This window comes from Nyctereutes procyonoides, unplaced genomic scaffold (assembly GCF_905146905.1).
Source record: "Nyctereutes procyonoides isolate TBG_1078 unplaced genomic scaffold, NYPRO_anot_genome, whole genome shotgun sequence".
NCBI classification, from domain to species: Eukaryota; Metazoa; Chordata; class Mammalia; order Carnivora; family Canidae; genus Nyctereutes; species Nyctereutes procyonoides.
The window spans coordinates 1,609,502-1,634,949 of NW_026575114.1; the positions used below are offsets into that span (position 1 = coordinate 1,609,502).

General features: G+C 66.3%; 4 protein-coding genes across 11 annotated transcripts; 2 read left to right on the top strand and 2 right to left on the bottom strand.

The window, feature by feature from the left end:
• Window positions 1-377: 377 nt before the first annotated feature.
• Window positions 378-2,481, bottom strand: CUNH1orf35 (chromosome unknown C1orf35 homolog). Its single transcript, XM_055333736.1, has 8 exons — window positions 2,220-2,481; window positions 1,807-1,957; window positions 1,646-1,691; window positions 1,488-1,570; window positions 1,312-1,384; window positions 1,106-1,194; window positions 679-825; window positions 378-592 (listed from the first exon to the last, which is right to left on the bottom strand). The coding sequence occupies exons 1-8, from the start codon at window positions 2,311-2,313 to the stop codon at window positions 517-519; spliced, it is 759 nt and encodes a 252-aa protein (XP_055189711.1). The 5' UTR covers window positions 2,314-2,481; the 3' UTR covers window positions 378-516.
• Window positions 2,482-4,000: 1,519 nt separating this feature from the next.
• Window positions 4,001-8,272, bottom strand: MRPL55 (mitochondrial ribosomal protein L55). Of its 3 annotated transcripts, none has more exons than XM_055333745.1 (4): window positions 8,136-8,272; window positions 6,486-6,542; window positions 4,541-4,739; window positions 4,001-4,188 (listed from the first exon to the last, which is right to left on the bottom strand). In XM_055333745.1, the coding sequence occupies exons 2-4, from the start codon at window positions 6,509-6,511 to the stop codon at window positions 4,039-4,041; spliced, it is 375 nt and encodes a 124-aa protein (XP_055189720.1). In that variant the 5' UTR covers window positions 6,512-6,542; window positions 8,136-8,272; the 3' UTR covers window positions 4,001-4,038. The 3 variants fall into 3 exon arrangements, with proteins under 3 accessions (XP_055189720.1, XP_055189721.1, XP_055189719.1); XM_055333746.1 differs by having other exon boundaries at window positions 8,122-8,177; XM_055333744.1 differs by lacking the exon at window positions 8,136-8,272 and adding an exon at window positions 8,078-8,111.
• On the top strand, window positions 8,191-14,549 carry GUK1 (guanylate kinase 1). Of its 6 annotated transcripts, XM_055333740.1 has the most exons (9): window positions 8,824-8,960; window positions 9,166-9,298; window positions 12,058-12,171; window positions 12,502-12,543; window positions 12,948-13,044; window positions 13,751-13,895; window positions 13,976-14,060; window positions 14,175-14,260; window positions 14,373-14,549. In XM_055333740.1, exons 3-9 carry the CDS (start codon window positions 12,060-12,062, stop codon window positions 14,406-14,408), a joined length of 603 nt encoding a protein of 200 aa, XP_055189715.1. In that variant the 5' UTR covers window positions 8,824-8,960; window positions 9,166-9,298; window positions 12,058-12,059; the 3' UTR covers window positions 14,409-14,549. The 6 variants fall into 6 exon arrangements, with proteins under 6 accessions (XP_055189712.1, XP_055189714.1, XP_055189715.1 ...); XM_055333737.1 differs by lacking the exons at window positions 8,824-8,960; window positions 9,166-9,298 and adding an exon at window positions 8,191-8,367; XM_055333739.1 differs by lacking the exons at window positions 8,824-8,960; window positions 9,166-9,298 and adding an exon at window positions 8,213-8,367 and having other exon boundaries at window positions 13,751-13,889.
• An 881-nt stretch (window positions 14,550-15,430) lies between these two features.
• GJC2 (gap junction protein gamma 2) lies at window positions 15,431-24,088 on the top strand. The gene is made up of 2 exons (XM_055333747.1): window positions 15,431-15,494; window positions 21,922-24,088. The coding sequence occupies exon 2, from the start codon at window positions 21,941-21,943 to the stop codon at window positions 23,237-23,239; it is 1,299 nt and encodes a 432-aa protein (XP_055189722.1). The 5' UTR covers window positions 15,431-15,494; window positions 21,922-21,940; the 3' UTR covers window positions 23,240-24,088.
• The last annotated feature ends 1,360 nt before the right edge of the window (window positions 24,089-25,448 follow it).

The following is a 25,448-nucleotide window of genomic DNA, read 5'->3' on the forward strand; positions in this document are numbered from 1 at the left end:
CTGGCTGGGGGTGCCCAGTCTGGCCCCCGCCCAAGATTGTTTACACCACTACCAGGTTGAAAAACCAGGGCCAGGGTTATGAAGACAGAATCGTTTTTAGTTTGATGACTTAAAGTCAAAGATGCCAGTTTCACAATCATGAGTGCACACTGGGTTTCATCCTCCCTGCAGGCAGGCTGTAAGAGGAGGGTTTAATGACTAGGTGCTCACCTCCCAGGGGTGGGGCACACTGCTGGCTCCAGGTACACGTCTGTGCCCTGGGGTTGGACGTGGTAACCCAGGGAGAGGCCCCCCCCCCCCCACCAGCAGGGTCTCAGGCTGGTCTTGCTGGAACTTTACTGGGACATGACAGCCACCTTCCCTCAAGGATGAGAGACTTTCCCCTTAAAATAAGTTTATTTATGTACAAAGTGAGTTGAAGAAAAATAGAAGTGTCTCGGGGCCTTCCCAGGCAAGTGTGTCCTCCCGGGGCAGGTCCCCTGCTGGACATGGGGGCCCCTTGTGATCTGGCCTCAGTCACTGGTGGCTGCGTCGCCTCTTGGAGCAGGGCAAAGAATCTTCAGAGTCAGAGCTGCACTGGTGGTGCCCCGGCCTGGGGATATGGGGACATGCGGTCAGGGGGAGGCTGCCCCGCTCCCCAGACCTTCCCTCTGCCCCACCAAGGCTGAGCACACCTACCTCGCAGGAGCTGGAGACAGTGGAGAGGCCACCCTGCTCCTGTGTGCCTTGTCTTTCTTCTTCTCTTTCTTGTGCTTCTTCTTCTTCTTCTTCTTCTTCTTCTTCTTCTTCTTCTTCTCTTTCCTGCTCTTCCTGTGGCTCTCCAGGCTGCAGGGACGTGGGGTGGGGTCCCCTGTGCACTGTACGTACGTACACGTACGTACACACACACACACACACACACACACCACACACACACACCCTGCCGTGGCCAGTGGGTACAGCGGTCCTTCCCGTTGTGGCAGGAAACTGCCAGGAGCAGCAGAGGTAGGAAGGTGCCCTGCTTCCCCATCCAGGGAGGAAAAGCAGGGGTGGGAGTGCACCCTGCCTCCCCCTCGGGGGATCCCAGCAGGTGGGCCTGGGACCAAGGGGTGGGAGCAGCCCTTACCCAGGCTGCACCTTCTCCTCCTCAAACCGAGGCTTCTTCCTAGCAGAGGCGGGGGAGGCCCCTGGGCGGCTGCTCTCCACGCGGTGGTGCTGGGGAGGGAAGGGCCAAGGAAGGAAGGCACGCTAGGGGGCTGTGGGGGGGGGGGCGTCCCAGTTTCGGCGCCCGCCCGATTCTGGGGTGCCCCGCCCGCAGAGAGGGGGGTTTACCGTGAACACCGACAGCCCCAGCTTGGCGGCCTCCTTGTCTTCCCGGGACAGCGCCACTCGGCCTGCAGAGCCGCTGCGGGAAGGCAGGCGAGGACCCCACGGTGAGAAGGCCCAGGCCTCCCTCGGGGGCGGTGCATCCACCTGGGGAGGGCGCCTTCCACCCCCCAGCCACGCACCTGGAGCTCCCTAGGCCCAGCAGCCGGTCCACTCCCTTCTCCTCATGGTCCCCTCCTTCTCGCTTGCAGACCTCCACAAAGTCCTGTGCGGAGCGCAGCGGGTCTCAGGCGGGGGTTCGCACAGACTCCGGGCGCCCCGCCCCCCGTGCGCCCCTCACCTCCTTGCTCAGGCCAGTGGGCTGCTTCCTCACGTTCTTGTAGCCTCTGTGGGGGCCGCGGGCGAGCTTCAGGCGGCGGCCGGAGTCCCTGGCCTTGCCCGTCGGACCCCGCCTCGCCCCCGGGCCCCCCGAGCTCCCCCAACCCCGCGGGGCCCACTCACAGCGCCGCCATGAGTGCCTCCTGCTCCGCCTGCCGCACGGCCGCCAGCTCCTCCTCCCGGCTCAGTCCCGCGCCGTCCGCCCGGCCCTTGGCGTACCAAGTGAGGTCTCGGCCCTTCTGCCAGCGGCCCACGGGGGCCATCAGCGAGTTGCCTGCGGGGACGCAGCGCGACTGCTCGGCCCGCTGGTCGCCGCTCCCCGCCTTCCCGCACCTCGCGCCCTCTCCTTCCCCGCACCGCCGACCCCTATGCCCGCACGTTCCCCGCACCCGCGCCCCCGGCTTCCCACGCCCGAGAACCTCGCGACCCCGCTTTCCCGCACCTGCGGCACCTCGCACTGCAGCTCGGGCGTCCTCCCCGCCCCGCGGCCCCGCACCCCACCCGCACCCCACCCCCGGGCCCGGCGCCGCACTGACCCAGGTAGTTCTCTCTCTGTTTGTCGGTCTTCACGTCCTCCCAGCTGAACTGGTCCTGCCCACCACGCACGCCGCCCCGGCTGGAGCCGAACATGGTGCCAGGCCGTCGGCCGTCCGCCGCCCCCGGCCTTCGTAAACCCTGGCCTGGCCGCCCCGGGCGGCGCCGGCGCCGGGGCCCGCTGCCGCGTCGCGCGCCTTGACGTCACACTCGCGCATACCCGGGCAGCGCCGCAAGCGCCTGCGCATTGCTCCCCCGGCCCCGGCCCCGGCCCCGGCCCCGGCCCCGGCCCCGGCCCCGGCCCCGGCCCCGGCCCCGGCCCGCCCCGCCCGCCCCCAGCGCCAGGCGCACCGCCAGGGAAGGGAGCCGGCGTAGGCGCCAAGGCGGGTCCCGAGGATCCTGCCGGCGTTGGGAGCCACATTGTGCGGGCGACGGTCCTGGGGCTGTGCCTGCCGGGAGATGGGCGAGCGGGTGGGGCCGCAGTGCCGGGAGCGGGCACCGGAGGCGGATCGGCTCCGGAGGAAGCGTGACACGGCCTGCAACTCCCGGGGCTGTCCCCTGGAGACCCCAGCGTGGAGGGCAGGCGGGACGGTGCAGGTGCGCCAATGCACGGGCTCCTCTGGCGCCGCGGGGGGCGGCTGTGCTGGGCAAAGCAGGATCAGCTCCGAGCCCTGGACACGGGGGAGCAGCAGCATGGACAGTGTGTGAAGCCCCCCACGTGGGTGGCAGAGAGGTCCTGCGGAGCGGGGGTCAGGGGCCCACACACAGGAACACCTGGTGCTCATGGGACCTCCACTGACCAGAGCGCTGCCTGGGCCTGGGCCCTCTGTCCACTTCACCGTGTCACCCACTGTGGCGAAGAGCCTGCCACCTCCCGCCCCCTTCAGAAGCTAAGCAGGTGCCCCTGCGTTAGTGGAGGTCTTGCCAGGCTCACCAGCAGCAATCTCAGTAGGTGGTTTCTGCCAGAACCCCCTGCCTGGGGGGGCCCTCTTAGTGATTTCCGTCACCAGCACCCACCCTGCCTTGTGGCTACAAGTCCCACTTGTCCCTGCCCCGCTCACCCTCTGCTCTGCTGTTGACCCCTGCATCGTTGCTGTGACCCCACTTCAAGGGAAGGGCAGACAATGCCGTTGGATGTTCCCAGGACCCTGCACGTGGCCAGGAAACTCAGTGGACCAGCAGGGACTTAGGAGTCCAAAGGTGGGTGCTTAATGCAGCACCCTTCCCCGGGAGCCCAGACACAGCCCCCTCCCATGGAACATGGGCGCCTTCCCCACCTTTTGTATCAGTGCCCTACGGTGGGCACTCAGGTTTCCAAGAGTCCCGACAGCCCAGGCCAGGGCAAGAGGCAGGCCTGGGCCAGGCCAGTGACAAGTGGAAATGTTGGGGCTTGCCCTTTTGGTCTTGCAGAAGCCTGGCCAGGCTGAAACCCACCGCTGGAGCAGAAGAATGGCAGCCGACCACAGGTTTGTTGTAGCCACAGGGGCCACAAGCCCAGCTGAAGGCACCTCCCTTTGTGGGCCAGTCCACTGACAGCCCGTACCAACATCCCTGACACCCTGCTCCTCCCACTCTCTTCTTGAGGGCCCCTGGCCCCCGAGGCTGCAGCTGGTCAGGGAGTGAGGGGCTCAAGGGCCCTCTCCTTCCTCCTCCCACACGGGCACTCCCTTCAGACCTCTGAACACCACAGCCTGACCCAATCCTTAGCCACCTAGCCCACTGGGTCGCAGAGAGCTCACAACAGACTCGAGCATGCGGGAAGGAAAGGCCAGGTGGAGGCAGCTTTGAGAACACACGGTTTAAGGACACTTCCAGGCCTGGTCATTTTTTCGTCCAAAACTGCTTGTACGGCTCCACGTCAAAGTCATCATAGAGCTCTGGCTCCTCCTTTTTCTTCTGGACCTGTGACTCTCGTTTCCGGAACCGTGCCCGCCTCTCCTCTGGGGACAGGGCATCCAGGTCCATGGGCATCTGTGGGGAAGGGCATGCACAAGCTCACCTGGAGGGCCCAGGACCTTGTCCCTGCCTCCACTTCACCTCATTCTCCACTCTGTATTTAGGGCTTTTATGTTCTGCTGGATTTTCTCTGTCATCAGAGCTCTCCATCTTTACACAGACTTGTTTTCTCAAGATTGATCATCGTTACATACGCAGCTAGCTCACTGCTGCTGTCTGGTCTGACAGATGGGGTGAGCACTCCACCTCCAGCAATCCCAGGTCATGGCTTCTCCCCCTACTCCCCCCTTTAAGCTGCTGTGGGCACAGCCCACGAGCCCCTGGAGGAGCAGCTGCACCCCAGGGAGCACTGGGGAGGGAGGCATACCTCGAGTATTCGTCGTGGCTCCCGATAGCGGATGTGGATGGTGGAGCCATCCTGCTTGACCAGGAGCACAGGGTAGAGGCGTGCATAGGCTTGTCGGTGCACACGCGTGAGCAAGGCCCTGTTGCTGTCAGCCTGCCAGGAGGATGTGTGTAGGCGACATACTGGAGCAGCCCCCGTCAGTACCTGCTGCCGCAGCAGGCTACAAACACACGTTCTGGTCAGTGGCTGGTGCTCGGACCCAAGCGCCCATGCAGCTCAGGCTGTCCAGCTCCTGTGGGGGCACGCGGTGACGCATACCAGACTGGAGTGTGGTCACAGCAGCCCCTGCCCCATGGAAGAGGCTGCAGGGGCAAGTGCAGGTACCTTCTGGACAAGTGACGTCAGAGGTCAGCAGCCAGGCCCCCAGTGGGCTGAGAGCACGGTCACCACACAGCATCAGGCAGGAAAGATTCCAGGGGAGCAGAGACCTAGTGCCATAGCCTGGACTTTTATGTCTCCCCCAAATTCACACACTGCAGCTCTACCTCCATGAGATGACATCAGACATGGGAACCCTAGAAGGTCATGAGCCTCCCCCATCCCCCCACGGTGGGACTGCTGCTCTTAGAAGAGCATTCAGGACCAGGAAGGCAGGCCTTGGCAGAACTTAACCCTGCCTGGACCCTGACTTCAGACTTGCAGCCTCCAGAACTGCCAACAGAGGAAGCCGCCCACCTGTAACCAACACCCCAAGGGTCCACCTGGCTTCTGAACACGGCAGGCAGCTCAACTCCCTGCACACAGCAGGGTGTGCCTCCAAGAAACCAGAAGAGGAAGCCCCATGCGGGCCACCTATAGGGGCTACAGGACCCCAAAGCTGTCTCTCCCCCACCCGTCCCCTCCCACGACCCCAGATTGTGACAGGGTACAACTGCACAGCTCCCTGGAGCTGTCAGGCATTCCAGGAGTAGCCCTGCTGCCCAGTGCTGTGTCTGACACCACCAAGTGCCTTCAGAGGGCTCCCGGGCTGTGAGTGGTGGAGCCATTGATGGACGAAGCTCAAACCATCCCCTCTCTGGCTCCTGGTGAGTCCCCATGCTCTGCAGGCTTTCACTCAGCTCTCACGATCTCCGGTTCCACAGAGCAGCAGTACAGCCCCTGCACAGGCACCTGCCCTGGGTGGCGTTCCCAGCACCCCTCGGCCTGAGGGTATGGTACCTATGCGTCCTACACCAGACCCCGCAGCCCTAGCTGCAAGAACCACATCTTATTTGCTCTGAAGTCCCAGAGCCCCAACTGGGGACTCAGTAAACTTTGGCAAAAGAAACACCAGCAGAGAGGAGACAGATGGCCAGCTCCAGCGCCAGAGAAGCCTGTGGTTAGGCTGGCAGGGCAGGAGCAGCACTGGGGAGAGGGCACATGGTCACCCTGAGGACCCTGGGCCGGTAGACTGCAGGGGGCGGGGGCGGGGGGAGGGGAAGGGGGAGGCGGCTTCTGCAGGGCTGAGAACACAGCGGATGCTCCCTGTCCTATCAGCAAGACAGGGCTACATGGGGAACTCTCCTAGGGCAGATGCCCTGCAGGAAGGCAGCAGCCAGAGTCCCTTGGCTCCTTTCACCCTGGTGGCGGTGTCAGGAGCCCCCTCCGCCCCATATCCACAGAGCCAACTAGAGACTGGCTCTGCTTCTGTCCTCATAAAAACCATCCTCAGGCCACACTTGTCCTGTGGGGGAGACCAAGTGGTTTCAGTGGGAACAGCAGGCAGGCATGGCCCTCTCCACGGACCCAGAGCCAGGCTGGGCTGCAGATCTGAACAGGAAAGTCACGGTGACGGTGTGTTTCCTGCTGCCTCCCTCAACCCCTGCCAGGGCAGCCATCCACACCCCCCTGCCTGCTCCAGAGCAAGGTGCTGACCACCCCTTTAGCACCCAGACAGAAGGCCAAGGGGCCCCAAGTCCCCACTTACCCAAGCAGGTTGCCCCTGGCGGCCATTCCTCCTGAGGGCCCCTGTGGCACCTGAGGACTGGGGAGGGAATAAAATAGGGTTTCCCACCTCATTAACCTTCACCTAGCCCCAGGGAGAGCTCGGACACATGTTGTCTCCCACAGAGGCATCCCCTCCAGGTCTCTGTCCTCCCCGTGACCTGTCAGGCTGCCCCCGCCCACACACACACACACTCGCTGTTAGACTAAGCTGTGGACGGTCTCTGAGCGCCAGAAGCCGGGAAGCGGTCCTGAGCGCGGAGAGGGGATCAGCGGGACGGGAGGTCAGCGGCGGGGAGGGATCAGCGGACGGGAGGGATCAGCGGCGGGAGGGGTCAGCGGACGGGAGGGGTCAGCGGACGGGAGGGGTCAGCGGCGGGGAGGGGTCAGCGCGGGACGGGGGGGACAGCGGCGGGGAGGGATCAGCGGGACGGGAGGTAAGCGGCGGGAGGGGTCAACGGAACGGGAGGCCAGCGGCGGGGAGGGGGGTCGGCGGGACGGGAGGTCAGCGGCGGGAGGGGTCAGCGGGACGGGAGGACAGCGGCGGGAGGGGTGAGCGGGACGGGAGGTCAGCGGCGGGGAGGGGGGTTCGGCGGGACGGGAGGTCAGCGGCGGGGAGCGGGGTCGCCGGGACGGGAGGTCAGCGGCGGGGAGGGATCAGCGGGACGGGAGGACAGCGGCGGGGAGGGATCAGCGGGACGGGAGGACAGCGGCGGGGAGGGGGGTCGGCGGGACGGGAGGTCAGCGGCGGGGAGGGATCAGCGGGACGCGAGGTAAGCGGCGGGAGGGGTCAGCGGGACGGGAGGTCAGCGGCGGGGAGGGGGGTCGGCGGGACGGGAGGTCAGCGGCGGGGAGGGGGGTCGGCGGGACGGGAGGTCAGCGGCGGGGAGCGGGGTCGCCGGGACGGGAGGTCAGCGGCGGGGAAGGATCAGCGGGACGGGAGGACAGCGGCGGGGAGGGATCAGCGGGACGGGAGGACAGCGGCGGGGAGGGATCAGCGGGACGGGAGGACAGCGGCGGGGAGGGGGGTCGGCGGGACGGGAGGTCAGCGGCGGGGAGGGATCAGCGGGACGCGAGGTCAGCGGCGGGAGGGGTCAGCGGGACGGGAGGACAGCGGCGGGAGAGGTGAGCGGGACGGGAGGTCAGCGGCGGGAGAGGTGAGCGGGACGGGAGGTCAGCGGCGGGGAGGGGGGTCGGCGGGACGGGAGGTCAGCGGCGGGGAGGGGGGTCGGCGGGACGGGAGGTCAGCGGCGGGGAGGGGGGTCGGCGGGACGGCGGCGATTCCCGGCGAACAGCAGCGTGCGGACCGGGACACCGGGGACGCACGGCCGCTCCTCCCGCGCGCAGGGTTCCGGGGCGTCCGTGCCAGTGTCCGCGACCGCAAGCCGCGCTTCCGACCCCGGCAACAGAGCCCTTCTGGCCGCGACGGCGAGCGTGCCTCGGCCCCCGGGAGCGTGGGCAGCCCTCCCCGCGCCTCGGGAAGACGGGCTGCCGGGCTACTCCCGACGCCGCCGCCCTCGAGCGCCGGCGGCGAGGCCCGGAGCACCCGTCGGGAGCGCCCTTCCCGGCACCGACCTGACCCCGTCCCGCAGCTCGGGGCCACCTCGCCTACCGCCTACCTCCGTCCTCCGTCCTCCGTCCTCCGTCCTCCGCCCTCCGCCCTCAGCCCTCGCGGCGTCGCACGGTGCTGACGCAACCCTGAGGGGCGGGCGAGGCCGGCGCCGGGCTGTGACGTTAGCCCTTCGGGGGAGGCGTGCTGGCGCGGTGCTGTGACGTAGCCCCGCGGGCGGCGGCGGCGCCCCTCATGCTGCGACGCCCGCTGGCCGGGCTGGCGGCGGCCGCCCTGGGCCGGGCCCCCTCGGACGGTGAGTGGCTGGCGCCGGGGCTCGGAGTGCGCGAGCGGGTCAGCGCGTTCCTCCGTGGACGGAAGCGGAGCCGAGGGGCGGGCGGGCGGCGCTCCGAGGCTGTCCGGAGCGCGCGGGTCTGCGCGGGAGTCGTAGCGAGAACCGGAGCTGCTCCCAGGGTCGGAAGGGTCTTTCCGGGGGTCGGAGGGGGCGCTTCCGGCCGGGGCGCCGCGCCCACGCCTCTGCGGACCGTGCGGGGAGCGAGCGCAGGGGCAGAGCGGGCGGGCGTCGGACCGCTCGGTGTGGCCGCCCCTGTCCTGAGCGGCGCGTGTTCCCGAACTCGGGGACGGAGGCTGGACCAGAGTGGGGCAGGCCCGCTGCCGGCCTCGGGCGCACGGCCACGCAAGGGTGCGCTCTGCCGGGGCGTCCGGGGGTTGGGGAGCGTGCGCGGGTGAAGCTGGCTGCTCCGCCCCTCGCGTCCAGGCGGTGGGGCCGCGTTCCGGATCCGGCCCCACTCCGTCCCCCTCGGCTAGCCTGCGGCGCATCTGGCTCCTGGGCGTCTTTCAGCCTGTCCCAGGAGCACAGACAGGAGTCAGGCTTGTTGGATACGGGTGGTTGGTGTGATTATACGGGGCTTTGGGAGCGGGGGGGGGTGAGCTCAGCTGTCCATGAGCTGGCCTGGGGTGCGGGGCGGGGGCCTGCCGCCTTCCCAGCTGTCACTGGTTCTTTCCCGCCAGAAGGAAGGGGAGGAGTTAATAGCCAGTGGGGGGGGGGGCGGGCATGGTTTTCTACTGAGTCCCCAAATGTGGACCTTCCCAGACTGTTCTGTCACCCTGAGATCTTCTGGACCCTGACTGGGCATGCTTTGTCCTTCATCCACAAGGGGGCCTGGGGTGCTTCCGTCTCCGGACTTTGCACCCACAGCTGAACACCCCTCTGCTGCCCTTTTCTGGTAAGAGTGGCACTCCAGCCCTCCTCAGGGCCACCCACAGCCCAGGTCCCTGCTGTGCCTGCAGAGGTGCGGTCTGCTTGTGCTGACCAGGGTGGGTGTTCTGGGAACACGACCGAGCCCTTGCCCTGTGGCTGGATTAGCAGTCTTGGGGGTTATCACCTGCCGCATGTTTGTTTGCGGGCACAGTTCAGTCTAAGCAGCTTGTGTCTGTTTTCTGTAGTGTGTTGGGTGTAGCTGAGAGAGGGGGCACTGTGATAGGATTGGGGGTGGAAGCGGTCAACCCCCTGTCCAGAGGAAATGTGCAGGAGTGAGGGTGACCTACTGGGAGCACAGGTGTGGGGGCCGCCACCTCTGCCCCCACCCTGCCTGCGCGTGGGGGCTGGGTGTCCCCTCTGAGGGTCTGGGCGCCTTCCTGCTCTGTAGCTCTGGTGCCTCGGGCCTCCCAGCCCTGCCCTGGAGCCGTCCACAGTTTCAGAGGGCCTGGCTTTCTTTCAAGGAAGTGGGCAGAGCAAGTGAGAAAAAAGGTGTCTACTGCTTTCTGAGCGTCCCCTCTCAAGACAGGCTTGTGTGAGGTCGCTTAGTTGGGATGTGTCCTCACATGGCCTGTCTCAGGGACAGCCATGACCAGCCGTTTTGGCCAGGTCCACTATGAGAGGGCACCCTGGAGCACAGCCAGGGCCTGTAGTGCCATCCCATGCTGGTGACTTTGCTCAGCACTGTGCCTACGTGGCCCTGGGTGCCAGGCCAGGCTGCCCTGGTTTGGTCAGGTGAGCCTGTGCTTGTGATGGGTGGAGTCAGCCTTGGGTGCAGGGAGGGAACTCGGCCCTGTGGGCCTCACATGAGGACCCACTCAGTGCCCTTGGCAGGGCCAAGCTTCTGTGCCTACCCACCGTATCAGGATTTCTGCACTTGAGGGAGGGCAGGAGGAGGTCTGGAGCCTGGGTTTGAGGGCCAGCGGGGAGGGGGGGGGGGGGCAGGCAGGAGGATACTGGGAGAAGGCCGGCAGGGTGCGCCATTGCCTCCGAGCTGCGGGGGGGGGGGGGGGGGGGTCGGCCTTTGCCCTGGTGGATCTTGAGCACACCTGTCACTGCAGTCTGCTCAGGTGGGAGTGACCTGCACTGGCGGGGCTCTGGGGCACACAGCCTCCTGGGACAGACCGGAGGGCCCCGGGGTCAGGTCAGGAGCCAGTAAGACCTGAGTGGCATGACCTGTGAGGGCAGCAGGCGCTGGGACTTCATGTGCACTGTGGGGCCCTGATGGAAGACATGTCTTTCCTGGTAGGTTTGCTGTCTGCAGTAGCCAGAGCTGCCTGTGGGTTGGGGAGCAGGAGCTACACAGTGCTAAGGGCGTGGGGGTGCCAGTCCTCCCATCCTTGGTGGGGAGCCCCTTTATGTTCTTCTGCCCCGGGACGTGGGTGCTCCCAGTTGGGTCCCAAGGTGCCCAGCTACGTCTGCTGGATTGAGGGAGTGGCGCTGTGATCACCACTGGGCGGGTGTCCCCCTGCACTACCATCAGGACAGCAGGGCCCAGGGAGACCTGCTCAGCCCTGCAGGCAGGAAGGTGGGGTGCATGTGCATGTCCATATTGGGGTGGGGTGGGCGGGCAGACAGGCACGTGGTGGACAGAGCCAAGCCTTCTTTCCACGCTCCACACCCCAGCCTGCAGCCCCACTTGGCTCGCCCCATCCCTAGCACCTGGGAAGTCCCACAGAGCTGGGGTGACCCCACCAGCAGGGGGCAGCGGCAGTGACCCTGGGCCTTGGACAGGAGAGCCTGGACTCCAAGACAGAGTGGGGAGTCCAGTGGGGTTGTGGCTAAGTTGAAAGACATGTCATTGAGCAGGACACCTGGTAAGGTGAGGTGTCACTGGAGGTGACGCTCACATGTGCGGCCTCAATCTGCTCGTGTGTGCTCAGCAGGGGATCCCTCCTGCTCCATCCTCCTGGGGTGGTGTCCTCCCGGGGCAGTGTGTGTGGCGGGGTGGTCTCAGAATAGCCGCCTTGAGCCAGATTACCGTGTTGGCCTACATCAAGGATTAGGAAAGCCAGTGGCCCTGTGGCAGCCCTCGGCCGGAGCACTGGGCAGCCCCAGGGAATCTGGCCCTGCCCTTGGGGACCCTGGACAGGAACCTGCCAGGAGGGGGCGGTGCCAGCTCCCCACACACCCTCCCGGCCTCCCTATGGCAGGCTGTGCCTGGCCCTCCTCACATGTGGCACCGCGTGCCTGGGTGGGGGGGAGCTGCCTCTTCCCTCTGTCCTGGGGGGGTGGGGCCAGCTGCCTTGGGAGGGATTAGTGCCCGGAGGGTGGGGCGTGGGCCGGGTTACCACCCCTGCCAGGTCTTCAGGGAGCCAAGGCTGTGAGGAGGCTGCAGCCCACCCGGAGGTGGGTCCAGCCTGGGGTGGTCGGGTGGGTGCAGAGCTCCCCTCCTCCCGTGTGGGGTGGGGGTGGGGGCAACTATCCACCTGCCAGCTTCCCGGGGCCCCACATCAGAGCAGTTAGGATGCTGTGGTCCCTCCGGCTAGGCCCGGTGGAATTGTTCAGACCAGGCTTTGGGTTTCACAGATGGGTCTGAGGCTGTGGGGCGGGGTGCTGGGGGCACAGGGCACCTGCTGTGGATGGGGAGGGAAACCACAGGTGGGCTCTAAGTCCAGGGTCTGCAGCTCTGCCCCAGCCGTGGGGTTGTTCACATGTCCGCATGCGGGGGGCGGGGAGGGGGGCGCGTCCCTCCGGCCTTGCTGACACCACTCCCCTTACCCGCAGGGATGTCGGGACCAAGGCCTGTTGTCCTGAGTGGACCGTCAGGGGCAGGGAAGAGCACCCTGCTCAAGAGACTGCTGCAGGAGCACGGCAGCATCTTTGGCTTCAGCGTGTCCCGTGAGGCTCTGGCTCGGGGAGCCTGAAGGGGGGATGCGGGGCTGGGCCCCCTGCTGACCTGACCCTGACCCCCTCACACCTACCCACAGGGAGAGTGTCCGCACTGCTGACCCTGACCCTGAGCCCCCACACCCACCCACAGGGGGGGGCCCGCATTGCTGACCCTGACCCTGAGCTCCCACACCCACCCACGGGGAGGGTTCCCACACTGCTACCCTGATCCTGACCCCGTACACCCACACACGGAGGCTGAGCCAGGCCCTGTGGGGAGGACCATGGATGGAGTATAGGGACCCTGGGCCCACATGGATCCTGGGTGCTCGTTCCTAGACACCACAAGGGACCCGCGGCCTGGAGAAGAGAATGGCAAAGGTGAGCTGGGTCCTCGGGTCCTTCTGCAAGGCAGGCGGACTTGGGGCATTGGTGTCCAGACGGGGTGGGGGCCCCGACGCCCTGTGGAGATCTCCACAGGCCCTTCCCTTGGCTTGTGGGCCATTCTCCATGCACCACGAGGGTCTCTGTGGTGGTAGCAGGACCCAGGAAGTCCCTTCCACCTCCCCTGCCCATGCTGACTGGCCCCCCCCCCATCCCCCAGGAGCCTCCCCCAGGGAGCCCATGGTTTCCAGGCTCCCTGAGCAGGGGCGTGTAACCACATGCTGTGTGCACGTATGCTCCCTGCTTGATGGCCAGTGCAACCCCCCTGTGAGCCAGATGGGTCCCTTCCCTGAGGGCCCTGGGGGCTCAGCCGCTGTGGCTCAGTGGGCCCTTCCCTGCAGATTACTACTTCGTCACCAGGGAGGTGATGCAGCGGGACATCGCTGCAGGCGACTTCATCGAGCACGCCGAGTTCTCGGGGAACCTGTATGGGACCAGGTGGGCCACTGCCGGTGTCCTCTCCCTCCCAGGGGCTCTCCCTTTGGCTGGACCTAGGCAGGGGGTGCTCTGTGGGTTCTTGGGGCAGTTGGGGTCAGTACCCACCCCGCCAGCACTCAGGATGGGACAGCACTGGGGCTCTCCAGGCCGCCTCCATCCACCTGGCCAAGCCCCTGGAAGCCAAGGGCCCCCCCAGACCCGTGCGCAGCGGGGACTCCAGGCATCTGGGTCCCCTAGGGGCCTGGGCTATGCTGGGCTCCCCTTCCCTCCTCATAACCCACAGTAGGGTCTTTGCTAGCACCTCCCATCTGGCTGGGATGCCTAGAGCTCCAGGCCCAGAGCCACGTCAGGGGCAAGCAGGCAGGCCTCCATGTGCAGCCTGTCCCTGAGCCCCTGCAAGACCCATCTCGCTACACCCTAGGCACAGCTGGGAATGCTGGTGGGCCCCCAGAGGGAGTCCCTGGGGCCTTGGGCTGTGTGGTGACAGCCAGGACCCTGTGCCTTGTCCCACAGGCACCCTCAGCCCCACAGAGGGCCCAGCACACAGGTGCTTCCAGAGAGCTGGAGGAGGTGCTGGGATCCGGGTAGGTTCCCATGCTCGCCCCGGCCAGGTCCACGCCCAGGGCATGGGCAGCGATGGTTCTGCTCAGGCTCTTCGAGGCCACAGGAAGCCCCCTGAGCCATCCCTGTCTGTCTATTCCTGCAGCAAAGCAGCCGTGCGGGCCGTGCAGGCCATGAACCGCATATGCGTGCTAGACGTGGACCTGCAAGGCGTGCGTAACATTAAGAAGACTGATCTGCGGCCCATCTACGTCTTCGTGCAGCCACCCTCACTGGATGTCCTGGTGGGGGTGGGGTGAGGCTGGAGCCCCAGGGCAGGAGCGGGAGCAGCAGGTGACCACAGAGGCTCTGACCCTCCCACATGTTTCAGGAGCAGCGGCTGCGCCAGCGCAACACAGAGACAGAGGAGAGCCTGGCCAAGCGGCTGGCTGCCGCCCAGGTGGACATGGAGAGCAGTGAGTGTGGGCACCAGCGTCCCCCCCCCCCCAGGCTCCTCATGCAGCACGGGAGTCCCTGGGGAGGAGGGCCCATGCCATCCTGTGTCCTTCCCCCCCATACACACCCCACAGGCAAGGAGCAGGGCCTGTTTGACCTGGTCATCATCAACGACAATCTGGAGAAGGCTTATCGGGCCCTGGAGGAGGCGCTATCAGAGGTGGGCTCTCAGGGGGCACTTAGGCCTGTTGTGCTTACGGGCCCGAGGGCTGGTAGAGGCTACGTGGCCTGTCAGCCGACCCTGACCCCAACCCTCCTCCTCTCCGTGGCAGGAAATCAAGAAGGCTCAGAGAACCAGCTGCTCCTGAGAAGAAATGCCAGTGGTGTCCTCCCTGGTGGGGGTGCTGCTCGCCTCTCCTGCTCAGGCTGCCACGGCTGGTGGACCCTGGCCTCTCCCCATCTCCTGGGAGCTGGGGTGGCCTCCAATAAAAAACTGCTGGGTTACGGTGTCTGTGAGCCCGTGGATTGCCCTTTGGGCGGGGATTTGGGGACGGGCTGTACACGTGCACCCCCACTCCTGGCAGCCCATCCCTGACCAGCCGCATGTGCTGCGCAGCACCTGCTGCTCTGGGCTGCCAGCCCGACTTCCTGTGCCCCAGCAGCTGCCCCCCCATCAGGTGTTGGGTACATCCCCTGCAGCTGGGCTGCTTCTTGCCCGAGGCCCCAGTGGGTATGGGGCCCTGGCAGGAGCAGACGGGTCTGCTGGCCTCTCCTGCTGCCCTGTGGAGGTGCCCTTAGGCTGTGGGGAGGGCACGGAGCTCGCCCTGCCTGAGCCCTTTGTCCTCAGGGTCCCTGAGCTGAGCTGTGGTGGCTGAGGGACAGCACTGCTGCCCCAGGAGGGAGGCCGAACCCTGCGTCCTGCGGCCCATCCCAGTCCAGTGCTGGGCTCCAGGGGGGACATGGGACTCAGGGGTCCAGGGAGATACCTGGAGCCAGGGTGCTGTGGAGGGCGGGAGATGTGCTACGCCTGGGCTGTGCTCTTGGGACCCAGGCAGAAGCCAGACGGGGAGGGTGGACCCTGTCCCAAAGTGCAGATGCACCAGGAGGGTAGGTGGGAGCCTGGCCTGGATGCGAGGGTTCCTGGGCCGCCCCATGCCCAGGCCTGAGGCAGGTGAGGCGGGGCCAGCCTGACATGAGGGAAGGGGAGGGAGGGGGCCGTAGGGGACGCCCCTTCTCTGGGCCCTGTCCAGCCCGGGACAATCGAGAATTCACACCCTAGGCCTTGGGGGGAACAATGGAGCCCTTGAAGGCCCTCCCCCCGCATTGTGCTTGGTGGTGAGAGGTGGCCCTGGGTCAGGCCCAGGACTCAGCCAGGCATACACCCTGAAGGGCCAGTGTCCAGCCGGCTGGCAGGTGGAAGGGCTCAGGGACTCCCACTTCCTGTCCTGGAGAAGGTAGGGCCCTGTCCAGGGGACCAGGTGTGGGCATCGACTTGGAGATGAGCGTCATGCGACCTCTCTGTGGGCACAGGGTCTTGGCCCAGGCATCCCCCTCCTGCAGTGGCTGCCCCAAGGGGACCACAGGTACTTAGCGTGGCCAGACCAAGGCCCCCCTCCCTGATGTGGGGGGACAAAGTGTGATGATGGGGGAGGGGGCCCTACTCAGGCCAGCTGGTGAGCAGGAAGGGAGGGGATGCGCCTGGGACCTTCCCCGGCAGCTGGGACTTCTCAGGCTGCGTTGTCCAGCCAGCTCCTGCTGGCCAGGCAGCTGCAGCATGTCCAGAGGCTGGACTTCAGACCCATCGGGCCTGGTAGGAGGCTGCGGAGGCTTCCCTGTACACATGGGCGGAGGAACTGGGGTGGGCACACCTGCCGGCCCCACACCCTGCTTCTGACCCGGCCTGAGGTTCCTTCCAGGCGCCTGGTAGACTCAAGTTCCTCAGGTCTGGGCCCTAGGGTCACCGAGAGCAGACCTGAGCCTGTTCCCCAGGAGCGGCCCCCAGTGTGCCAGATGTCGTGAGTGAGTTGTCTGGGCAACCCAGGCAGGAATGGGGAAAGGGCGGATGGCCAGGCTCTGCTGTGGGGCAGGGGATCTGTACCAGGTGGGCTGGAGCGGGTGCCGAGGATGTGCGGAGTCCGGTGGGGTGTCCCCTTCCTGCTAGAAGGGGGGTGGATGCAGCCTCCAGGCCTTGCCAGCAGGGCCTGGGCAGGGCTGGAGGGCCCCACAGGGTGCTCTCCCAGGTCCCAGCCCTCCCCCACACCCGGGGCCCCAGGGCTCCCCGTGGGAGGACCACCCTCACATCAGGGTTGCAGTGGGAGTGGACAGAGAGGGAACCCTGGGTCCTTGGCGGGTACTCGTCCAGCCAGCTTCCCAGGTGCATCTGCCTCTGCTGAGCACAGGTGTGGTAGGGGTGGAACACACCAAGGGCCTGGGGGAAGGGGCTCAATAGGGGAGTAGGGGAGTGTGCATGCATGCCTGCCCCGTGTGTCAGTGCCACAGTCTGCACATGCACCAGGCCAGCCCAAGAACCTTGAGGATGGGGACCTGTGAACCCCTTGGGCAGGACCTGCAGATGAGCCAGGAGCAGGAGGGGGCATGAAAGGGGAGCCTAGTGGGAGCTGTAGAGGGGAAGGGGAGCCTGGGGGTGTGGAGGAGGAGGGAGGCTGTAGAGGTAAGGCGAAGGGGGGGTGAAGGAGGGAGGCTGAAGAGGGGACAGGGAGCCTGGGGATATGGAAGGGGAGGGAGTCTGCAGAGGGGGGCGCCTAGGGGTGTGGAGGGGGAGTGAGGCTGCCAGAGGGGAGGCTGGTGGGGGAGTGGGGGGGTGTGGAGGGGGAGGGAGGGAGGCTGTGAGGGCCGGAAGCCTGGGGGCTGGTCCTCAGCACGCTGAGTGCTGGCTGCTGCAGGGGTGGGTGGATGTGCATTCCCTGCCCCTCCCCCCCAAGCAGCCTGGAGTCCACACCGTGGGATTGGATGGTGCAGGTGGAACCTGACTGGGGCGGCCAGGATGGGGGTCCAGGGGCAGAGACCCAGAGGGGAACCCCAAGGAGCAACCCCTAGCAGACAAGGGGGTCCGTGGGTGAGTCCTGAGGCCAGGCCAAGCTGACCTCAGGGTGCTTATGAGTTAGAAAGGGGAGGAACCTGGCTCTGGGGGGTGGGGGGACACTGCAGAGGAGCTGAGCGTTCTCTGGGGGCAAGCATTCTAGGGGGAGCGGAAGCCTTCTGGGTGGGCTGAGCGTTCTGGGTTCTGGGGGCCCTGCCCACAGCCCCGCCTCACAGGGAGGAAGCCCCTCCCTGCCTGGAGGGGCTCCTGGGAGGAAGCAGGGCTGGGATGGGAAGGAAGCAGCTGGGCAGGCCCAGTTTCAGCCCCCCATGTGCCCCCCTGCCCTCCCAGGCTTGTTCAGGTTCAGGGGTGCAAAGAGCTTCCTCCTCCACGGAGGCCACTGAGGTGGGGGGGTGCATAGGGGTGGCCTGGTTCTGCCTGAACCCACCCCCTACCCCCCCCCCCGGGTGACCCGCTGGCCCCCAGCCCCACAATGGCCCCTCCCGCATCCCTGAAGTGACACTACCACCCCACCATCACCACCACAACCCCACCCCTGACCCAGCTCTGGGTGACATGCCATCTAAACAGACCCTCCTCCCCCTGTGTGCCCCCACCCTGGGCCTCAGGTCGGCTCCCCCGCATCCCCCTCCTCCAGGTCAGGGTCCTCTGGCAGCCAGGCCTGGTCCCCTGCCTGCAGCCTCCTCCCAGAACCTATCTGGTAGCAGGGGGCCAGGCGGTACCCCAGCGCCCCTGGGGGCAGGTCCCTGCCTTCTCACACTGTCCCCTGGCCCTCCCGTTGTGGAGTCCAGCAGGGCACAGAGCATTCATCCTCACAGCTACTCTGGGGTGCCAGGGTCTCAGGGGGCATCGAGTCATCCCCAGAGAGTGCCTGTGGGCCTCGGGTGCTCTGTTTCCTCACTTTGTCCATGTTGACACCCCAGTCCCCGGGAAAGTCAGGTACTTGTGGGAGAATCTCTCACCACTTGGCCCCTGCTGACCCCGGTGCCCTGATGACTGTCTCTGCACAGGGGCAACCTGACCTGGTCCCCAAGCCGGCTTCTCACTTGGGTGGGGATTTGTGCCAGCTTGCATTGTCCCTCCTGGTGTGCTGGCCCTCAGGACGGGAGCTAGGGGAGGGGGCTGCAGAAACTTTGGAATTCCCTTTCCTTCTACTTTCATCCACATAATAGTTTCTATCAGAATCCACTCACCTCTACTTTATGCCTGGGGGGACTCCAGAACCCAGGCTGCACCACTCCTTACTCCTGCTATCCAGAGACGCGACCCTCGCAGTGTAAGGACGTGTGTACGTGCATGCATGGATGTGTGCATGTGCTTGCCTGTGTGGGTGCATGTGTGTGGGCACACGTGTGCGCATGTGCGCATGAAAGCCTGTGTGCCCGCACACATGTGCACGAGAGCCCATGTGCCTGAGAGCCTGTGTCGGCACACGTGTGCATGAGAACCCATGTCGATCCACGAGTCCATGAGAGCCTGCGTGTCTGCACACAGGTGCATGAGTGTATGTCCGCCCGGGTGTGCATGAGAGCCCATGTCTGCGTGTGTGTGCCGTTCCACTTCCTCGATCTCGGGCACAGGCACATGCTCTGGCACATGTCTGACACCCACCACATGTCCACAAATGCAGGGCTCTTCGCCGAGGAGGACCATGGTGCGTGTGTCCATTGCTGCCACCCTGTGAGCTACCAGGCAAGGGACTAGGCGTGTGTACAAACCTCCCTACACACACGTCCCCGTGTCAGTCCCCGGGGAGTCATCGTGTCGTGGGCAGCTGAACACGGGGGCAGACCTAGGTGTCCCACGCTAACTCACGACTCCCCGCCCCTCCCCCAACGGGTCCAGTAGTGAGAAACCCTCCCCTCCCCCGCCCCAGGCCGGTGAGGGCAGCGCTGCGGTCCCCGCCCCCTGGCAGGAGGGGCGGGGCATGGAGTGTGGGCGGGCCTGGACACATGGGGGCGTGGCCGCGGGCGGGACGTGTGCCGCGTGGAGGGGTGGGTGTGGGGGCAGCGTGCAGGGTGTGAGCCAGGGCACGGAATGCAGGATGTTGACTGGCACGAGTGTGTGCGGGGTAGGGCATGTGCAAGGTGTGAGCAGGGCGAGGACCTGGGCAGGAGTGCATGTGGGCATGTCCAGGAGGGCAGGAGCGCGTGTGTGTGTGTGTGTGTGTGTGTGTGTGTGTGTGTGTGTGTGTACGTGTACCTGCCGGGGCAGAGCACAGGCCCTGCAGCCGTGGGCTCGACCTGGGGTCGCTTACCTGGGTGGCTGGTGCTTGGCTGTGACTCTTGGGAGCCCTGGGAGCGGGAGTTGGCAGTGTGCCTCCGGGGTGCGGGGAGCCGGGCAGAGGGCGGTCCAGGTCACAGGGGGCGGCTAAGGGCTGGGGTCCCCTTCCTGCCAGCACCCGCGTGTGTCATGAGGCATGGGGTGGGGGGCGGCGGAAGCCTGGATCTAGACCCCCATCCTGCGTGGTCCTGATGCCAGGCCTGGGCTCCTCCAGGCACAGCCAGTCAGTGCAGCCTCCTGGCTACTGCAGCGATGGCGTCAGGCAGGTGCGACCCAGGCCCTGCACACACTGGGCACTGACCCTCGTCTGAAGAGTAGTGGTGCTGCCACCTGTGAGCCTCTGCCCCCCACCCAAAGGCAACTTGAGTCCCCACTGTGCTGGGAGACCTCGGGGAGAGCCTCCTGCTCCCCAGATGGCACCCTCCCCCCCCCCGCCCCCAGACTGAGGGGCCTGCAGGGCCAGACCTGATGGGCTGTGTCACCTACAGGGCTCTGACCCTCACACCTCGGAACGGGCTGCACAGCGCACACCTGGAGCTGGCCAGGGGCCTGTGGGGACAGGGAACCCCGGGGACTGGTGGGCCTACAGCAAGGCTACCATGCACGCCTAGAGCACACACCAACGACTCTTCCTCTCTGCTCCTCCTGGGGCCCCAGTCCTGGGAGGAAGAGAAGAGGTGGGGGCCCCCCTCCCCCCATGCCTCCCCCTTTTCTGGGTTTCTGCGGAGGTGGGGCTGTCAGGTTGGGGCAGGCACAGGTCGCGGGAGACCTGTGCTTAGAACCCCGGAAGGAAGAGCAGCCAGTCTGGGGGTGCAGGGGGTCAGAGTCACTCCAGGGAGGGAGTTGGGGCTCTGGGTGCGCAGCCCTGTGTGGGCGGGGCGGTGCATGTGTGTCTGTGTTCCCCGGGGGTGTGCACCTGTGCACCAGGGTGTAAGTGTGCACACGTGTGTCCGAGAGCTTGCACATGTGCCAGTGCATTTGCTTGTAAATGTGTGCAGACAGGAGCATGTGTGTCCCGTGTGCACCCAAATACCCAAATAGACATCTGCGCATCTGATTGTGAGCGTGTGCACACATGAGCATGCAGGTGGGGGTTCACATGTGCAACCATACGCATGTATGCATCTGAGAAGGGCTTGTGCATGTGTGGCTCTGAGGGGCACTGCACACAGATGTGAGGAAGAAGGGTCATTTCCCCAGGAACCCCAGCTGCCCCCTCTTCCTGCCCCCACCCAAGGGGAGAGGCTCCAGCTGCATAAAGCCGAGCTTCCCCCAGCCCCTGCTGCCTCTGCAGCTCCATTCCACACCTGCCCACGCTGCCTCCCACGCAGAGGGAGGGGGCAGACGCACCCGACGTCAGGGGTCTCCTGTCCCCAAACTCCCCCCGACGCAGGTACTGGCCTTGGTCACCAAGTTGGGAGGGTGGGCGTTGGGAGGCTGACGCCCCTGTCCCCTTCCTGGAGGCAGAGAAAGATGAACAGCAGCGTCTGTCTCCAGGGCAGCTCATCCACAAGGGCCTCCCATCTGGGACGTGGCGGGTGGCCCTGTGGCTGTCTCCAAGGGTCACAGATGCCCTAAGGTCCCTGTGTCTTGCTGGACCAGTCCCTGTCCTGGACGGATGTCGGGCCTCCCTTGGCTTCCCAGTGGGGATGTCCTGCTATGCGGCCATAGGGTGGACAGGGTGGTGGTGTTGGGACAGGAGGGGAAGCAGCCCCAAGGCTTGGGCAGCAGCGTGGGGACCCCGCAGGTGCCTTCAGGGAGGCATGAAGGTGGGGGGTCCTTCGTGCAGAGGGAGGAAGCCAAGGCCCCACGCAGTTGTGGAGTGGAAAGCGGGGCACGGCGTGCTGCTAGGGGGCCTGGGGTTGGAAGGGGCTGGGTTGGGGGCTGGATGGTGGGGACCGGGCTGCATGAGACACTTTCCACTGACCTGCACACTGCCTGAGGGGGCTGGCCTTGGTCTCCCATGGGCTCTCAGGGTCTGGGCTGGGTCCCCAGAGCTGGGGGTGGGGCACAGTTTGCCAGGGGCCAGGCTTTGGTGGGAGGGTAGACAGGGTGCTGGAGCAGCTGCAGGCCGCTGGGATGTGGGAGGGGTCTTGGGGTGAGGCAGGGGTATCCCTCCTCAGGGCGAGGTCAGGACCCAGGGTGGGCATGGAGCTCCTGGAGGGTGGCAAGACACCCCCCTTCCTCAGGCAGGGTCCCTGGCTCCAGGCGCTGAGATGCGCCCCGCCCCCCCAGTGCTCCATGACTCCTGCTCCAGGAGTGCTCCTCCGGTCCTCTGGTCCTAACCTCCCCACCCCACCCAGGAGTGCTCCTTGAGTCCGCTGGTCCTTTCTCCCCTCCCCACCCCGGGTGCCCCTTCGGCAGCTGGTCCCGTCCCCTGCCCCGGTTGAGCTCCCCCTCCGCTCCCCGCTGGTCTTGTCCCACCCCCTCCGCGCCCCGGGAGTGCCCCTTAGATCCGCTGGTTCACCACCCGCCCACCCCACCCCACCCTCTGACCCGCCCCGCCCCAGGCTGAGCTCCCCCTGCCGCCCCTGCAGGTCCCGCGCCCCCGCCCCTATGACCAACATGAGCTGGAGCTTCCTGACGCGGCTGCTGGAGGAGATCCACAACCACTCGACGTTCGTGGGCAAGGTGTGGCTCACCGTGCTGGTGGTGTTCCGCATCGTGCTCACAGCCGTGGGCGGGGAGTCCATCTACTCGGACGAGCAGACCAAATTCACGTGCAACACGCGGCAGCCAGGCTGCGACAACGTCTGCTACGACGCCTTCGCGCCCCTGTCGCACGTGCGCTTCTGGGTCTTCCAGATCGTGGTGATCTCCACGCCGTCCGTTATGTACCTGGGCTACGCGGTGCACCGCCTGGCCCGCGCCTCGGAGGAGGAGCGCCGCCGCGCGCCCCGACGCCGCCCGCCCCCGGGGGCCCCCGGCCGCCGGCCGCCCCGCGCGCCCCTGCCGCTTCCACCCCCGCCGCACCCCGGGTGGCCCGAGCCCGCCGGCCTGAGCGAGGAGGAGCCCATGCTGGGCCTGGGCGACGACGAGGAGGAGTCGGGGGCGGCCGACGGCCCGGGCGACGACGACGCGGAAGCCGAGGACGCGTTGGCGGCCAAGAGCGCGGGCCTGGACAAGGCGGCGGGGGTGGCGGGCCCAGCCGGGCAGCACGACGGGCGGAGGCGCATCCAGCGCGAGGGCCTGATGCGCGTGTACGTGGCCCAGTTGGTGGCGCGGGCCGCCTTCGAGGTGGCCTTCCTGGTGGGCCAGTACCTGCTGTACGGCTTCGAGGTGCGGCCGTTCTTCGCCTGCGGCCGCCGGCCCTGCCCGCACGTGGTGGACTGCTTCGTGTCGCGGCCCACGGAGAAGACCGTGTTCCTGCTGGTCATGTACGTGGTCAGCTGCCTCTGCCTGCTGCTCAACCTGTGCGAGATGGCGCACCTGGGCCTGGGCAGCGCGCAGGACGCCGTGCGCGCCCGCCGCCCCGCGCCCGCCGCCCCGGGGCCCGCGCCCCGCCCGCCGCCCTGCCCGCCGCCCCCCGGCCTGGCCTGCCCGCCCGACTACAGCCTGGTGGTGCGCGCGGCCGAGCGCGCGCGCCCCCACGAGCCTGACATGGCCAGCCTGGCGCTGCGGGCGCTGCGGGACGGCCGCGCGCTGGGGGAACGCGACAGCCCGCCGGGCCCCGGCCTCCTCGCTGCCGCCCGCGGCCCCACGCGGCCCAGCGCCCCGGCCTCGGGCTCGGGCAGCGCCGCGTCGGGGGGCACGGGCGCGGGCGGCGGGCAGGCCGGGCCGGGCGGGAAGCCCCGGGCCGGCTCAGAGAAGGGCAGTGCCAGCAGTAGGGAGGGCAAGACCACGGTGTGGATCTGACGGGCGCCTCACGGGGCGCGGGGGCTGCGGGGCGGGGCGGGGCGGGGCGGGCAGCGGACACGGCGCGGCGCAGGGTATCGTCTGTCTTCTTCCTTCTCCTCCCCACCTCCGCGGGGACCCTCACTCTCGGGAGGCGGGAGGGGGGCACACGCTGTCTGCTCCATGTCCCTGCCGGCCCCTCCCCGAGCCCCCCTGTGTCCAGGGTAGGACGAGGACCCTGCGAGGGTCCCCAGCTCTGATCCCCAACCCGGAAGGGTGGAGGGGACTGTGGTTGGGGTACACTCCTCCCACCCCCTCCTAGCCGCTCCTGGCCCCCTGGCTGGCTGCCCTAGTAGGAGGGACCCCGCTGAGCGGGCAGGGGCTTCACCCTCTCCTCTGCAGCAGCCCACCTGCGTCACCCAGGGGCACCTGGGGGGGATGGGGGCACTGGGGGCACCGTGCTAGGTCCCTACTCCCTGTGGCACCAATGGGGCTCCCTCCCCCCCTGCGCCCCTCCTGTTTCCTGCAGGGCTGAAAGCAATCCTAGGTCTTTTTTGAGCAGAAGGGGAAACCAAGGTTGGGATGGGCCTGGCCCCTGCTGGGCCCTGGTCCTCCCTCGGAAGGGAGCATGCTCTCAGCTCCCTGCCGGACAGTGGTGACGCCATAAGACAGACCACAGCTGCTGGGGCTTCTTGTACTGTGCTGTGGCCCCTTCCTCTGAACACACTGAAGTCCTACAAACCTGTGGGCTCACCTTCTGCAGGTGGTGGTTGGGGCTTGGGTGGAGGCCATCCTGGGGAAGGGGTTCTGGGGTCCTCTGTGCCCCTTCTCTGCCCCCAGCCCCTCCCTAATTCAAACACAGTCCCCAGGACAAAGGAAGCAAAATAAAACTAACTTTTGTTTACAGCTGCCTCCGTGGGTGCATGTGGACATGCACACCTATGTTGTGTATATAGTGTGGTGTGGACATGTAGGTGAGTGTGCATGCCTGTGTGTATGCATGTGTGATGTGTGCGGGTGTGTGTACATGCGCTTGTGTGTACCACTGCCCCCTAGGGATGCATGGCTCAGCTCCAGCCTTGCTGGGAGAAGCAAGGCTCAAGCCACGTGGGTGCCCTTCAGTGCCAGGCAGCAGGCCAGGGGGTCATGGCCGAACCCGCAGATGGTGAGAACAAAGAACACAGGCGGGTGGCGGGCACTCAGGGCACAGCATTACTGAACCTGAGGGGTTCATTACTCCCTGAGGGGAGGGTCAGCTGCTGCCAGCAAGGAGCCCCCTCCAACTCGACTTAGGGGACCCAGCATCCTCCAAAACCACTCAGGCCCCGAGCAGGCTGGGACAAGCCCTCCTGGCCGGCAAACCCTTGTCAGTGTCCCCGGCCCAGTGTCAGCCTGCCCGTGACACCGAGTGACGCTGGGTCCCCAGGGGCGTCCAGCCCAGGATATGGTGGAGGCCTATGCATCTGTACTTGAGGTGTGCTACTGGTGGTGTTGTCCCGGGAGTCCAGGTCTCTGCGGTGGGGCCTCTCAGCGTGACTCAGGCCGGTGACTCTGGTCCCCAGCCTGGATGTCACACTGTTTCCACAGTGGCCACAGGCCTGCGGGATCCAGGAGCCAACCGGACTCATTGTGGGAGGGTCCATGTTACAGTGAAGGGCACATGTGGGATAGGAAATCTGACGGTGGGGTCTCAGAGACCACCACCATCACATGGGCCCTGCCAGCCTGGGTCACCTGCATCCCCCATGGACGAAGGACCCTGTCCCCTCACCCATGCTGCAGCCTGCTTGGTCACCTACTACCCCCCCTCCCATAGATGAGGGACCCCATCCCCTCACCCACGCCCCCCTCACCCACGCCCTCACCCTCACCCCTGGCCTGCTCCCAGGGACTTTGTTTTCACTTACCCTCCTCAAACCAGTGTCCTGACACCCCCTTGTGAATTGCCTCTAGGGTGCAGCCTATCTGGTTTCTGTACCCCAATCCCCTCCCTCACCCCACTCTTAATTGGTTTACATGCAATTTGAGGCAGTTGGGGTCAACAGGAGGAGGACCTGCCAGGGGGCTGCTGGGGAAACCGTTTTGCTGTGAGTCCCTGGATACAGAAGGCAGATGTGGGTAGGCTAGGTATCCGTGCCCAGTGACTTGTGCCTACGCCAGCTTAGATGTCACATGAAGGTGTGTTTTCAGATGACATTGACACTGATAGCACACTTTGGTCAAGCAGATT